This window comes from Vipera ursinii (genome assembly GCF_947247035.1).
Source record: "Vipera ursinii genome assembly, chromosome: 5".
NCBI lineage: Eukaryota > Metazoa > Chordata > Lepidosauria > Squamata > Viperidae > Vipera > Vipera ursinii.
The window spans coordinates 16,294,752-16,310,864 of record NC_139518.1 but is presented as its reverse complement, the minus strand read 5'-3'; the positions used below and the strand labels follow the sequence as shown (position 1 = coordinate 16,310,864).

The window sequence follows — 16,113 nt, the reverse complement described above, 5'->3', positions numbered from 1 at the left end:
TTTGAAAACCAGGGTTCCTTAAACAAGCGGCCGCCTTTAGTGTTGTCACTGGCAATTGCCTCAGTGCCTGCTAGATTAAAGGCATGGTTGTGTGTAGCCATGTGTGTCCACACCTGTGAACGTTGTTCTTGTCTTCTAATAGCAAGCTTGTGTTCATGCACCCTAGTCCTCAGTCGTTTTGCTGTCTCCCCAATGTAATTTCAATTGCAATTCTGGCATGATATCTTGTATACGACCGAGGCTTTTTCTTCATTGGGGAGTGGATCTTTAGGGCGCATGACACAAGCTCGTAAGGTCCGATCAGGTCTGTGGGCAACACCGACTTTGTGAGGGGTTAGTATGCACGCTGTGGCCTCGGATACACCGTGGATATAAGGCAGTGTTATCCGTGATGTTAAGGCGTTGTCACATTCATGGCGGGTAGGTTCACTTGGCCTGCTGTATTGTCTGATGAAGTTAGATAGTTATAGTTATAGTTATAGTTTATTTGATTTATATACCGCCCTTCTCCTTGGTAGGGACTCAGGGCGGTTCACAGGGCATATATAAAAAGAAAGACAATACAAAAATTAAAAAAGGATTAAACCCATGCCCAATTAAAAACAGTAATACAAATTTAAAAAACAATTAAAAACCCATAATCCCCCATCAGATGGGTACCCGTTGTTTCTGCAGACACGATAAAGGTGGCGTCTTTCTTCCCTTTTTGCCTTATTCGTGCTGCAATGCATATCTATACGTCTAAAGAGGGTTCTGATACAGCTGGCCTTATGGGTTATGGGGTGATTACTTTCGTAATGAAGTATCCTGTCCGTATGGGTGGATTTACGGTAGACCGATGTGTGTAACGAGCCATCAGGTTGATGTCTAACTAACACATCTAAGAAGGGAAAAGCCCCATTGGTCTCTTCTTCTGCAGTGAAGCGGATATCAGGATAGATGGAATTGAGCTTCCTCATCAGCCTGTCCTTGTCCTGCTTTTTGACAATCACAAAGGTGTCATCCACGTATCTCACCCAAAACTTGGGCCGACACGTGGATATCACGCGGGTGTCTAGCTGTTGCAGGACTGCTTCTGCAATGACACCAGAGATGGGGGACCCCATAGGGGTGCCCTTCACCTGTTCATAAATGGTGCCTTCTATCTAATTCTATCCCAGTGTTCGTTTGTTTGTTTGTGTGTGTGTGTGTGTGTGTGTGTGTGTAAAAGAGCATAATAAAATGTGCCTGTCATAATTATTTTATCCTCATTCCTTATCTTTGTGTGGCAACGTTCAGTTTTGACAATGCTTAACAGCACAGACCAACTATTCCCTGAGAAAGACAGTAATAATATCCAATACCTGCTGCATTCCCAGATATGTAATATTAAAATTTCCTTTAGAGACTCTTTTCTCCAATTAGCTGTCCTCCTGAGGAAACTAGTCTTCAGCTCCATAATAACTCAGCTTGTTTGGCCTGTGATGACCAGATTATGAGAATTTAAGACAAACCCAGAAACTGAGCCAGCTGGAGGAAAAAAAGCTACTTTAAAGGGACCTTAGGAGGAAATGCATGTCTCCATTTTCACTAAATAACTGCATTTTTCACTTTCCGCACGTCAACGTGGGCATCATCAATCCATGAGTCAATCTCTTCCCAGGGCTGATAGGAGGGTGGGGCTGGTTCAAAATCTCCCAATTTCCTCCCTAAAAATGGACCAAAATGTTTTCCTTGCACAGTCTGGTGATCATACTAAACCAGCCCTTGGAGGATTAAAAATTTGATCACTCCTGGCTTTATGTGTGGCATAAATCCAATCACACACACACACACACACTAGAAAATCAGGAAAAGAACTAAGCTGACATCTGCTGTCTGATAAGTTACCTTTGGTTCCTTCTAGTTGCTCAGAAGCAGGTGAGAAGCTCTAAGTTAGTGCAATACTCATGCAGATCTGGGCTGGGGTGTTGTCTAGAATTTTATATCCCTTTTGCTCTACAGTTTTACCCATGCCTAGATCAACTGAGTAAATGACTGATAAAACCTTTTCTTACATCTACTGTACTTAGTGGATTGGTTTAGAGAGAAATATTCTGGTTTAATAAATTTCACAACCAGAGTTCTGCAGAGCTATTAAACTGGGCTTGGATGCTCTATCCTCTCCTGATGTCCGGAGGTCTGTGCTTGTACTTAAGACCTATCAGACTATGTTTTAACGAGAAACTAGGGATCAGCCCAATGCAGGACATGAAACTAGGCTTTTGAGTACATTAACAAAGGCATCATTTTCTCAAACAGAGAACTGGTTTGAGTTAATTCTCATGCAGCCACCAAGATTAGCATGTAAAGAGAAGAAAGCTTATTTGGTACCCCAGTGGGACTCTGGTAGCTGATAGGTTGTTTGGGGGAAATATGCGCTATTCTGGCAGGATCACTGCACCCAAACCAGCAATTTAGATTTAGATGCTGGCATAGGGCAGTTATTTATTTATTTATTTATTGGATTTCATATCCAATACACATTAACTTTTCACCTAGATTAGTAAAACCCAATAAAATATAAATTACTTGTTTATTTATGTATGGCATATTGTATACGGCCTATTCACCTAGATTAGTAAAACACAATTAAATATAATTGTTGAAAAGACCTATGTTCAAATACTATTGTCTAGGCCAGGGGTCTTCAAGCTTGGCCCTTTTATGACTTGTGGACGTCAACTCCCAGAATTCCTCAGCTAGCCAGCTGGGAGTTGAAGTCCACAAGTCATAAAAGGGCCATGTTTGAAGACGCTGGTCTAGCCAATGTAACCACTGAAGGGCAGCATTGTTTATATTTTAAGAAATCAGATACTGGACCAATATAGGTCCTTAACTAATAGTCAATCACAATGTAATCTAGAGTTTGACGTGAAACCTCACAGTCACATTGAGGGGAGGATACTATGCCCCATTTATATAGAGAATCCTGGCAGACGCCGTCTGAGGTGCAAATCCTATTCAGGATTCTCCATTGTTGACATAGTAGTTGCACACCTGGCAGCTTTTTTGTGGCATCATTTATATATCTATAACCGCACAGGGCACTTATCTGGCATTTTGCCTACTACCTTAAAAAAGGCATGGTAATTACAAAAAAAAACCCTATACAAAGTAGCATTTTATTTTAACCACAATCAAAGAATTACATTGTTTTGGCTTGTAATGGTCTTGGCCTCCCCTTTATTCACTCAGGGCCACCCTAAAAAGAAGGTGGGGCCTGGACAAAAAAAGATTCACTGTATTTTAACCTCATCAAATCAGTTCCTAATCAAATGCACACTTGACCTATGTTAACTGGGATTGCTTCCCATTGATTTAATAACTTCTCCTTTCAGTCCTCTTCATTCCATTTGGCAGCACTTTTGGAGAGGCTTGCTATGTGTATGTGTAACCAAGGAATTCAGCATTATGTCCGGCTCATACTGTGTTATCTCTTGTGTTAAAAAACAAACACACAGTCACTGGTTTTTCGCACGGCCACCAACAACAGGTGTAGGTAGCTCAAGCCCTCTGTAATCTGGAATTCACCAAAGCCGCTAGCCATTTTTCCCAAGCTGATACTTTTTCACAGTGACTACTCTAGGTTGAGGTGCATAAGCAGCTTTGGGTTTTCCCTGTACAGATTAGTAAGATTTTTTTTTTGTCCCAGCAGGCACCAGAAGCTTAGTTGTGTATTATTTTTGATGAAGTTTAGATGCCACCATTGCAGCATCCCTTCCCTTCCCCCACTTTCCATCTGTGGTTGGAGAAATGCAATCTAATCTAGCAAAAGAAAAAGGTCTGCTCTTTTCTTCCAGTCTCTGCTGGCAATGAAAAAGAAAAAAAAAAGGAAAAGAAAGCCAGTTGATGCCATTTTAGCTATATTACAAGTCTGGCAGAAATAGTCAGCAGTATGTTACAGCTGCAGCAACCTGCTGTTTGTGTCTAATGTGTCACTTATTAAGGGAGAGCTCTAGAACAGGGTAATGTACCTGAAAGAGATTACCCCAGGCTGCATAAACGGCATCTGCCACAATTCTTAAAACTCTCAATTTAATCAGAGGGCAATGATTTATTTAGGGGAGGACAAGAGAGAGAGAGAGAGAGAGAGAGAGAGAGAGAGAGAGAGAGAGAGAGAGAGAGAGAGAGAGAGAGAGAGAGAGAGGCACAATTTTTGCCAAATGCAGAGAGAGAGAGAGAGAGAGAGAGAGAGAGAGAGAGAGAGAGAAGAGGAGAGGAGAGGAGAGGAGAGGAGAGGAGAGGAGAGGAGAGGAGAGGAGAAAGACAGAAGGAAAGACACCAGCTCACTACTTTATCCTTCCTATTGTACTACTTTGGTACAGCCCACATTTTATGTCAACAGGTTGGGAGAACTTTTCCGCTACCATCTGGATTATGTCAGTATCTTAGGTTTAGTTTGCACAAGAATCATATTTTAAAGAGGGAAAAGGATGTGAAAAGTAGAAGGCTTTCACAGATATTGTTTCATAGCAGGTCTTTTATCAGCAGACCCTAAAACTTGAGGTGATGCCAACAAAATCCGGAGGAGGAAAATACTAGAACTTAACATTTTTTAAAACAGTCAAGTTCTATTAATAAACTGCACTGGGGAAGGACTGTTTAAGTCTTAGAAGGTGATTATTGGCACAGTCAGAAAAACGAGACTGAAAACTTAAGATGCCTCAACTACTGCCACCTATATTTTTTCCGTCCCCTTATAGATGCTCTGTTCCACATCTGTCTGCTACAGTTCCAGGTCACAGGGCCAAAATAGATGTTTAAACATAACCTGGAGCATGTGCCTTCTATTACCACTCTGAGGGATGGCAGAAGTAGGGAAAGGTGCCAGCGACTAGCTTGACAATTACATGGGACATGTACTCTATACAGAGAAATACCCTGAGATCGTTCTAGCTCCTGAATATGGCTAGAAAAAGCAAATGCTCTCACTGTACCAGAAATGAAATTACCTGTGAACACCTCCTCCATCCCATGCTTGCTTCTAAAAAGAAACTATAGCTGGCTTCAACAGTAAGCAACTCTACTGTTTCCTCACAAATGGAAGTTGTTCATTTAATATCACAGATGATTACTGGACAGTGCTGGTGAACTTCATGTAAGATGTCAGGTATACTTGTGAATGATACACTGATCTCTCCCTTATTATTTGGATGGTGTCCTTTTTTCTAATTAAGATAGGAGTCCTGACTATGAGTCATCTTCTTCCACTTGTGCAGCAATATGATTTAAGGAAAAAAAATAGATAGATGACCTTTCTCCCAAGATTGTTTTCATGATATATAGATAATGTTTCGAAGGAAGAGAAAAGAGGGAGGGAATGGCACTAACTCATGAATGAAAGACAGAATGGGATAAAAGAGAGTGGATCTGAATCAAAGTGTGTCCTTATGAGACAAAACAAGACAGAATATGGGCTGGCTCATGCCCCTAGCTAAATTATCCTGCCGTCACTTGCCTCCTACAATCTGACCTTTTGTCTTGACAATATCATTAAGCAAACCTACCATTTTCATACAAAGAGAGGAAAGCAATATTATTTCTCCAGGAGGGAACATTATATCAGGAGGCAGCCTAAGCAAATGATGTTTGATGCAAACGTCTATAGCAGAGGTCCCCAACCATTTGGGCACCAGGGACCAGTTCCACAGAGAGAAGTTTTGTGTGCTGCCTGCAGATGGGGATTTGCTTGTTTGTGTGGACCGGTTGCTAGCAAGCTGCGGCCTGGTAATGGTCCATGGACTGGGGGTTGGGGACCCCTGATCTATGGAGATTCCCAATCATCCAGTTCATGGTTGTCCCAAAGGTGCTTGAAAATTTTTCACTTCTCATCAAAGAAGACGAGGAGAAGAGAAATATTTTCAAGCGGAAAAAACCCCCCCAAGAAAATCTAGTTGTAGAAAAGCACCTTTGGGACAATGTTTGTTGCAGTTCCTTATTTAATTTAATTTTAATTTTAATTCCATTTATATCCCGCCCTTCTCCGAAGACTCAGGGCGGCTTACAAGCTTAGCAGTAGCCTTCATTCTATGTTGCCTGCTTATTAGGGCTTTCACACACACCCCAAGCGGCATTATTACACAGTCAGCTTAATTGCCCCCAACAATCTGGGTCCTCATTTTACCTACCTCGGAAGGATGGAAGGCTGAGTCAACCTTGAGCCTGGTGGGATGCGAACCTGCACTAATTGCAGGCAGCTGGTGTTACTTAAGGAGGCATTAGCCCACTGCTCCACCAAGGCTCTTATCATCGTGATCTACCAGATATTAGGAAAAGTTTATCTATCAATGACAGGATATTAATTATGGCACACCACAAAAGGTTCTAGCTTTGCCTCAATAACTTTTACTGAAGGCCTCCTTTGTTACATTAGTGCAACTGTCTTGTCCCTATTATGTTACAAAAAACAATACAAGTGTATTTTTCACCACTGACTTTTACACAGGGTCTTCCTATTCTTCTCTGAATATAGCCCAAGACATAACAATTGGTGTGATAAGAAATATAATTAATTTAAATTAGTAGCCGAGAGTGTCTTCCATATAGTATGTGAACCAAGCTTGTTTCACGTTTACAATATCAGTTGTGTGCAAGTTGCATGGTTCAAAGTCAGTTTGAAAGAAGATGAAGATCTGAAAACAACCTTGCTATGTCCTACAATGTTCAGTGCTGTTTATAGTTAAGACACATCTTTTGTTTAGATGTTATAATTATATTAATCAGCTGCAAACCAGCACACTTTAATCAATCACTCTGTGCTCAGAATGCACAGTGTAATTATTATTCATAGCCTACAAAGACATTATCTCTCAAAGACACTGCAGAGAAAAATAGTTGCCACCCACTTACCTCCCTTATCATTAAAGTCCCTTCTCTTGAAATACTGCTAAATTTATCAGGGTGTGGGGGCTCCAGACCACCATGACTTGATACCATTCCTAGATTGTAGGAGTCGTTGTTGGCTGGCATTCCCGTTGGTCTGAAAAATAGAAGTTTTCAAAACAAGAAGAAAGGAGAAAGCTGTTGGTTCCTCATGACAGCTATAAAAAAAACCCTTAAAAGATTCGTAATTGGCAAGATATATGAAAATCAGGATCAGAAGCTAAAGGATTCTTTCTCATGTTTCCAAAATGTTGGTCTCTCTCATTCTTGACATTTATTGGCTGAAGAAGCAATTGCAAAGGGGTAGGTTCTGATCCCAAACAGCAAACTGTGTTCTTGGTTTCAAAGAGGAATACCAAGCTTGGTATTACATTTTTGGTTCGTCCTGGGCTTCTTCCTATCATATTCTAATAATACACAATTCTGACCACTCCATGAAATGTATTTTCTGAACTAATTTGAAGGAGAAAGAAATGAGAATTGTCTAATGAATCTTTATATGGGAAACTTGTATCCCATGTTATCCATCTTTTACTCTATTGAGCTCATGCTGAAAATTTCTTCAGGAATTACTTGGCTACCCAGGATCAGCATGTACAGGGAATCAATCTGGTGACTGGTTACTGCATCACAATCAAAGCCACACCTTTCATTCCTGCATGACTATTGTGCTCATATTTAAAGGAATGGGGTTTTGATTACAATACCAGAATAAAAGAGTTGGAAGGGACACTGGAGGTCTTCTAAGTCCAACCACCTGCTCAAGCAGAAGACCCTACACCATTTCAGACAAATGGCTGTCCAATCTCTTCTTAAAAACTTCCAGTGATGAAATACCCAATAGACCATCATCTTGCCTATTTTGATCCCCAGTATTGTAACATTTTCAAGTATTCACTATGCTATTATAATCCACGGTATGAGATTCCTCTTGCATTCAGCAGAAGCCAGATGAATGGGATTAGGGATAAGGTATTTAATGTTATATGACTATATTTCAGGCAGGCAGTTCTTGCCACGAATAGGCTATTTTCAAAGTTATTCCCTCGGCTAGCATTATTGTCAAGTGCATACGTCCCAACAAGGAACTTTTATTTCTGACAGCTCTCCAATATAAAATTGCAATACAGAATATTTTTCACCACATTAAGCAAAATACAAACAAACTAACTGCCTAAAGTTTAGCCATATGCTTTTGGTTGACTAATGAAAATAAGCAACAGCTGCACATTTCTGCCTGAAGGCAGATATTGACCTAGATAACATTTATAGAAAGATAAAATTAAAAGATGCTCTGATCATGAACTGGACAGACTGTTGAATTTGGTCAGCCTTCAGAATTTCAAGAAGTCGCTGAAGTGTGTGTTGATGCAAATGGCAATGACATGTTCAAATATTAAAGGTGGTGCCTGCCAAATAAAGTAAAAATCTCTATATCTGAAATATAGAAGACCTCAGAGAGGTTTTTTTTTTAAAATGCTGGGACTGTCAAAAGATCCATGCCCATCCATACTTCAGTGTGCGAATGAGAAAAAAATGTATTAGAGAACTATATTGCCTAGACCAGGGGTAGGCAACCTCAGCTCTTTTATGACTCATGGACTATGCTGACTCAGGGATTCTGGGAGTTGAAGTCCATGAGTCATAAAAGAGCCGAGATTGCCTACCCCTGGCCTAGACAGAAAGGACTGACTCTTGCTACACTTTATGGAGGCCAAATTTGCTACTTCATAGATATTGTAATAGAAACTCCACTTCAAGGTGGACAGGTAAGGCTTGGACAGCTAAGTCTTCCTGGGCAAGAACTCTTATTCAGCTAACTTGCTCAGTGAAATTCTTATCATTGGAGCAGGTGGGGGCAATTCATTTTCCCAAGTGGCAACATGAGAAACTGGGACAGTTAAGGGCTGCTGCCATCATTGCTGCTACCACTGCAGTCCCACTCCCACCCCCAGCCACCGTGGGCTAGACAGAGACAACCGAAGGGCCAGATATAGCTCGTGGTCCATATAATGGTCTGTATTAGAGGGATGAATAATTTTGGTGGCTGATGCTTGCACTTAATGCATTTTGGAAGCAGGAGGGCTGCAATAAGAAGTGGGGCAATGATGTAAAGCAAACAGAGTTGGGATATATCTATGGACATTCCCACTGATTTTTAAGGGAGAGGAATTTGGGGTAGCAATTGATTTGATTGATTCAGAGAAGTATCTTTATAGCTTACAACGTATTTTCTTACAGCTCTTACTTCAAAATGACCAAACCCCAGCCCCCACTTCAGAAGTGGTTCCAGAAACTACAAACAAGGGGGCTCGTATGTGGCTCTAGGGCCCCATTTTGCTCACCTATGTCTTATTGCCATCATCTGATTCCTTATTGAATAATCTAATGAAAGTGTCTGTATTTACTTGCTGGGTCCCTTCACCATTGTTGTTGTGCATTTGTTCACTTCTGTTTGGGCAGAAAGAGAAGCAGGAGACTTAAGTTCCTGGCTTAATCTGGTGGGAAATCTTCTGTATGCATTATGGGGATGGTTTTTCAGCAACAGTCTACAGAATAATATTCCAACCAGCAGGTCCAAATAAGGTGTATTTATGGATTTATCTTCACCAAGAAAGAATGCCTTACATAAGCCTTGGGATGTCGCTGACAGGCACAGTGCCATCTTGTGTTTCACTTTCTCCATCCTCTTCCTCTTCTTCACTGCTTTCAGACTCTTCACTGGAAGAGGAATAATCGGTAACTTTCTTTAAAGGCCGGTTGGTTTCTTCAATCCGCAGCTCCCGCAGTTCTTTTGCTAAAGCAGTCAGATCCTGTACGAGAAGGGGGAAAACCCAGAAACAAACGTTAATTTTTACCTGAATTACAGAAGGGATGGGATGGGGTTTAGCAAATGCAATGGCCATCTGATAGAAGGCTACACATTAAGGAATGTGTAGATTTTGTTGTACAAAACCCTGGCTTTATACTCACTGAAAAACCTAACAGCAAACCTGCTGACATATAGGTTACACGTAAACATGTGTTTATAGCCTTCTATGGACATGTACAAGACTAGCAAGAGGAAGGGGAAATGACATGGATTTTTGTCATTTGCATGATAATGTCATGACACACACAAGCTCATTATATCAGCATATCTAAATCTATTTATAGCTATAGCAGATACAAGAATGCAGTTCCCATCAAAGTAAATAACAATGTCACCTCAGATGGGTATTGATTCTAAATATACATTTTGGAAGATCCAAAATCTGCACATTTTCCATCTAAGGATATTTAAGAGGAAGTAAAGTGCATGAGGTCAACCACGACCAAGTACCAAGGACTTTAGATTATGCTAACTGAATTAACTTTGGCTATTATGTTTCCCATGCAGGCTTGTGGGCCCTCTTTATATCCATTTCTTTAGAAATTTAGTGCAATGTATCAAGTGGGTTCATAATCTATGAACATCACTAACAGAACATATGTAAAGCTCACATAATATCTTGAATCATGCATAATCATGTACAAAAGATACAGGGAGTGCTGTATTTTATAATATATGCGTGCGAATGCATGTGATGCACACACACAGATGTGCAAAATTTGCCATGAATCATAATGCTAGAACCTAGATAACTAGACACAAAGAATTTTCCATTTAACACAACATTTTAAGGTTCCCCATTTATATCTTAATAGTGTTGTTTTGAGATAAAAAGTTGTAAGATCTGTACAAAAATATTTATCGTAATCTTACATGTTTTCATAGCCACTCAAAGCAAAACAGCAGGGCAAAAATAAAAAGCACAATAGATTTAATTAAATAAGTTAGAAGAGATTGCACTAAGCAAGCACAAGATAATCAAAACAATTGCAATCAACTATCTTACAACCTCTCGCTATATTAAGAATAAGGAAGCTATTAGCATATTTGGCCAGAAATAAAAGATTAGGGAAAAAGAAACTCACTGAACAAATTTCAAGTTTCTACACTGTTGGGTTTGTTTGTTCCTCTGGCTATATTCACTTTTTCCTGCACCATACAATTATTTTTTTCTTAAAATGTCTTGGAATGATCTCTTAAAAAGAAAAACAAATGGTCTTTTTACATCCTGATAGGAGAAACAAAATAATAATAATAAAAAAACTAACAATCCAGTCTCAGTGGAGTTCTCTTTGATACCTCTGCAGTCAACTTGCTTCACTAAGTTCAAATTCAAATTCAGACTTGAGCTGGAAGGGATCTTGGAGGTCTTCTAGTCCAACCCCCTGCTCAAGCTGGAGACCTATACCATTTCGGAAAAGTACCTGTCCTGTCTCAGAACCATCCACATCTTCTGAAGGCAAGCTAGTCCACTGGTTAATTGTTTTCACTATTTGTAAGTTTCTCCTTAATTCCACATATATCTATAAAGTATATCAAGTCTTATAGCAATTGTGCAAGGAACACAAAGAGCAAAGTGTTATCTTCCTTCTATTCATCAAGGCTAATACTTTTCCAGGTCAAATTGTGAACCTTTCTAGCCATTTTGTAAAACTTTATGGACAAAATCTATCTCAAGCATATTGAACTCTATGGGCAGGTTGATAGATAAATAGAACAATCAACTAGTGGGAGAATCAATCAAATACCTGATTTTAATTGCCTAAACTATACTGTCTATTGTTTTGAAATACTGCAGAAATTATAAATGTAAAGTTAATCAAATTCACCATTCCATATTACAGGAAATCATTGTGCAAACTTTAAAACATTACAAAATCAGAAGTCTCAAAATATAAATAATATCCAGCTGAGGTTTTACTTCATGAAACTAACAATTCAAACTTTGCAATACTATCAAATTCAACACATAACAACGCATAACATGAAACAGAAAACTATACCAAGATAATTTCAAACTGATTCTACCCTGATTAACTAAAAACAGCTCATTAAAAAAATATCCTAAAGTTACAACATATTAGCATAGCATTGCTATGTAAGATTATTTGTTCTGCTTTAAAACCACAGCTATTTTATTCATTAGTGTGAGGATTTGATTACTGATTACTGATTTATTATCTCAGTGCAAAAATATTGTGAATCCAATCCACAAGGAATTCTCAGCATTTTTAGTTAATCTGATATTTTACAAATGGAGACTGAGGTATAAAAGGTAAGTTGTTCAAGAAAAAGTTTGCAGTACTGAGTTTTGCAGAAGTTTCTAGAAGATCTGACATTAGTGACACATGTTGAGCTGGCAATTGCTCTACTTCATTTTTTTAAAATTGAAGACTTTTATTATTATAATTTTTAAAAATGGAGACCTTCTGTATCTTGAGACTCATACCCAAATATCACATTTATAAAGGTCCACTTTAACTGTATTTGTTACTTTAGCAACTAACGAAGTGACCTGACCAAATCAGAATTATGTAACTAATGCTAACAATCCATTCATCCAGGTTTTGGTAACTTGAAACAATAAGAAACGCTATGCTGTATGTTAGATATAATTATTTTTGAAAGTCATATAGTTCTGTTAGTTATGACAAACAAGTAAGATAATATTCACTATTACAACACAATTAGGAGCTGTGAATACTCTCCCCCACAAAACTTTCAAATCTAAAAATTGAAGGCGGGAGCAAATCTTATGGAAGCTGCCTTGAACTACATTGGAAAGCCATGGCCAATCAAATAATGAACAAGAGTAAGCACCATCACCTTCAAGTGAATACTAATGCTCATAGAATAATGATCACCACCCCACTCTGTTCCTTTTTCCACAACTAAATAATACTGTCACTATGGCTTCCATTATCAACAAACATCATAATTAATTTCCAATCTAAGCAAATGTTTTCATTACTAACAAATCAATCCCTTGGTTTTAATTGCTTAGGTCAACTCCCTCCCCTCACCCTAAACGAAAACAAGCCCAATTAAGATTTGGGCAGCAGGAATATATTTTTTTAAAAAAATGTATCTTTTGAAGTCCAGTAATAAATGACTCATTCATTCTGTTTCCAATTACCTACAACAATACATCATTACTTTTAAATTAGTCTGCTCGCTATCATCCAACTAGAGAACTAAATAGTAAAAAAATGGCTTATACATTCTCATCTGCAAGCCTGTTATACTTTGGATATCAAAGGTAGCGGTTCATATAATTACTGCTCACAAATCATTCAAGCAAGAAAAAGGGACCTCCAACTGAGCCTGAATGTTTGATTTCTTAGATTTCTAGGCTTCCAATCACACATGGAAACAACAATTTTAATCCTCAGTGTATTACAGATAGACTGGTGTTCAATGTAAAATGTCTCAGAGCAGTTTTACATGGTTGGAAGAGTTGCGAATGGCCTTTCTATGTTTTCAGAATTGAAGCAGAAGATATTTCTAGGAAGGTACTTCTTAACATGCACGGACAAAAACTATAATAAAGGTACCACTCATCTTTGATGTCATCGTTGTTTAGTGAAGATTCTGCCATATTTTCCTAAGTCGGCTTGAATCTGGGATTTATGAATATACTTCCTGACCTCTGATTAGTTGTCTTCTCTTCCTTCAATTTAGATATCCTAACTTGGAGGGATGTACAGCTTGGGAATGTGCAGAAAAAGGAATTGTGAAGATTAGATTCAGCAAGGTCAAAAGCAAATAACCTACACTCTGCAACTGGAACTATTGATGATGCAGTCTAGATAGGGTATATGACTAGCATGGATCTTTCTTTCCTGAATTTTTAGGCAAGTCAAGTTTGGAGACTTGTTTTGGTTTTTACATGATGTTTTGCCTATAAAAGATGCAACCCTTTCTGATTCAAAATGGTGAAAATAGCATTTACTGATATTTTTCTTTAAAGTTGAAGGATTTATAAGGAACACACATAGCCAAAACACATGAGCAGCTACATGTCACTTCTGTCTGGGTTGGGGAATTCTGCTTTCAGCAACCATGACATGAATAGAATAGAATAGAATAGAATAGAATAGAATAGAATAGAATAGAATAGAATAGAATAGAATAGAATGGAATGGAATAGAAGCAGCGAAGATACCTCCATGGCAGCTCTGATTCAGCTCATGAGCTCTAAATAGATCCCAAGATGCAGCAAGAAGGTCTCCAACCTTCGCTTTCTTGCGAAGGTTGTTGAGAGTGTGGTGGCGCATCAGCTCCCTCTGGTCCTGGATGAAGCGGATTATCTGGACCCCTACCAATCGGGTTTCAGGCCCGGGTACAGCACGGAGACGGCATTGGTCGCTCTGGTGAATGATCTCTGGAGGGCTCGGGACAGGGGATATTCCTCTGTCCTAGTCCTATTAGACCTCTCGGCGGCTTTCGATACCATCGACCATGGTATCTTGCTGCGGCGTCTCAGGGGATTGGGAGTGGGAGGCACGGTTCTTCGGTGGTTCTCCTCCTATCTCCTGGGACGTTCGCAGTCGGTGTTGGCAGGGGGGCAGAGATCGACCCCGAGGTCTCTCGCTTGTGGAGTTCCTCAGGGGTCGGTTCTCTCGCCTCTCCTGTTCAACATCTACATGAAACCGCTGGGTGAGATCATTCGTGGTTTTGGAGTTGGGTATCATCAATATGCCGATGATACCCAACTTTTCTTTTCGACCCCAAACCACCCCAGTGATGCCCTCGCTGTGATGTCCCGTTGCCTGGAGGCGGTTCGGGTCTGGATGGGGAGGAACAGACTTCAGCTCAACCCTGACAAGACTGAGTGGCTGTGCATTCCGGCATCCCGGGACATTCAAAATGTTCCACCTCTTTCTATGGGGGGTGAGCTCTTACCCCCCGTGGATAGGGCTCGCAACTTGGGAGTCCTCCTAGATTCACGGCTTACCCTAGAAGATCATGTAGTGGCCGTGACTAGGGGGGCTTTTGCCCAGGTTCGCCTGGTGCGCCAGTTGCGGCCCTATCTGGACCGGGATGCCCTGTGCACGGTCACTCATGCGCTCGTGACCTCTCGCCTTGACTACTGTAATGCTCTCTACATGGGGCTTCCCTTGAAGACCACTCGGAGGCTCCAACTGGTACAGAATGCGGCCGCGAGAGTTGTCTTGGGAGTTTCCCGGTACTCCCATGTTACACCTTTGCTCCGCGAGCTGCATTGGTTACCAGTTGTCTTCCGGGTGAGGTTCAAGGTCTTAGTTATGATCTTTAAGTCCCTACATGGCATGGGTCCGGGGTACCTCGGGGACCACCTGCTGCCGGCTTCAACTCCCCTCCGCCCTGTGCGTTCCCACAGAGAGGGCCTCCTCAGGGTGCCTCCGGTCAGGGAATGCCGACTGGCGGCCCCCAGGGGGAGAGCCTTCTCTGTGGGTGCCCCGGCTTTGTGGAACCAACTGCCGGTGGAGCTCCGGACGGCATCGGACCTCCGAACTTTCCGTCGTGGTCTGAAGACCCATTTGTTTGAATTGGCCGGTCTGGCCTGATGGGGGAGTTGGGTTTTAAATTGTCTTTTTAGATTGTATTATTGTTTTTAATTGGGCACTGATTTAATCTTTGTTTTAACTTTTGTATAGTATTGTATTTTTATTTATATGCCCTGTGAACCGCCCTGAGTCCCCAGGGAGAAGGGCGGTATATAAATTAAATAAAACATAAACATAAACAATATCTCTGGTGACACTTCCTTTTGTTCTCATGTGGCTTTGAAGCCTTTACCACATGATCTTAAAATGGTGAGTTTGAAACCTAAAAATCTAGATCTACATATAACTTTTACCCTGTTACACAAATGCCCAAACAGATCCGAAGAAAGTACCATTTCCATATTTCAGCAAATATCTGAGACAATAGACAACATTTTAATCAGAATGGACTTTTCTATTTGGGGGAAAAAATCTAGACATATAGGGTTCATTTTCGTTCCTACTATCGTTATAACTCTAATATACCTCACTCTTATCTGAGGGGGTTAAGGACATCAAGATGAAAGACAAGTTAAATAAACGTTTTGTATGTCACTTACACCTACTTTTCCTTTTAGAGAGAGGGTTTCTCTAGTTATATTAAGATCTCTCCTCTGGAATTACCATTAGCAACAGACTTTTTTGTTAGATGTTAGCAAACAAGAAAGTAGGGCTCGACTCTAAGCATAACTTTATGCAAGGGAACAACAAACCTAGAATAGATACTGCTAACCTCTATTGCTTTATTATAGGCTTGGGAGTAATGGTGAATTAATTAGCAGCAGGAGAAACAGATCCGGATAGGAAAAT

The 16,113-nt window shown here is 40.2% G+C and overlaps 1 protein-coding gene across 2 annotated transcripts in view; it reads right to left on the bottom strand.

Moving 5' to 3' along the window:
- Positions 1-16,113, bottom strand: part of TNIK (TRAF2 and NCK interacting kinase) — a 150,712-nt gene that overhangs the window by 20,923 nt on the left and 113,676 nt on the right. For both annotated transcript variants that reach the window (XM_083364459.1, XM_083364460.1), the window contains 2 exons: positions 9,532-9,716; positions 6,871-7,000 (listed from right to left, as the gene is read on the bottom strand). In XM_083364459.1, coding sequence (XP_083220585.1) covers positions 6,871-7,000; positions 9,532-9,716 — 315 coding nt within the window. The remainder of the gene's footprint in view (positions 1-6,870; positions 7,001-9,531; positions 9,717-16,113) is intronic.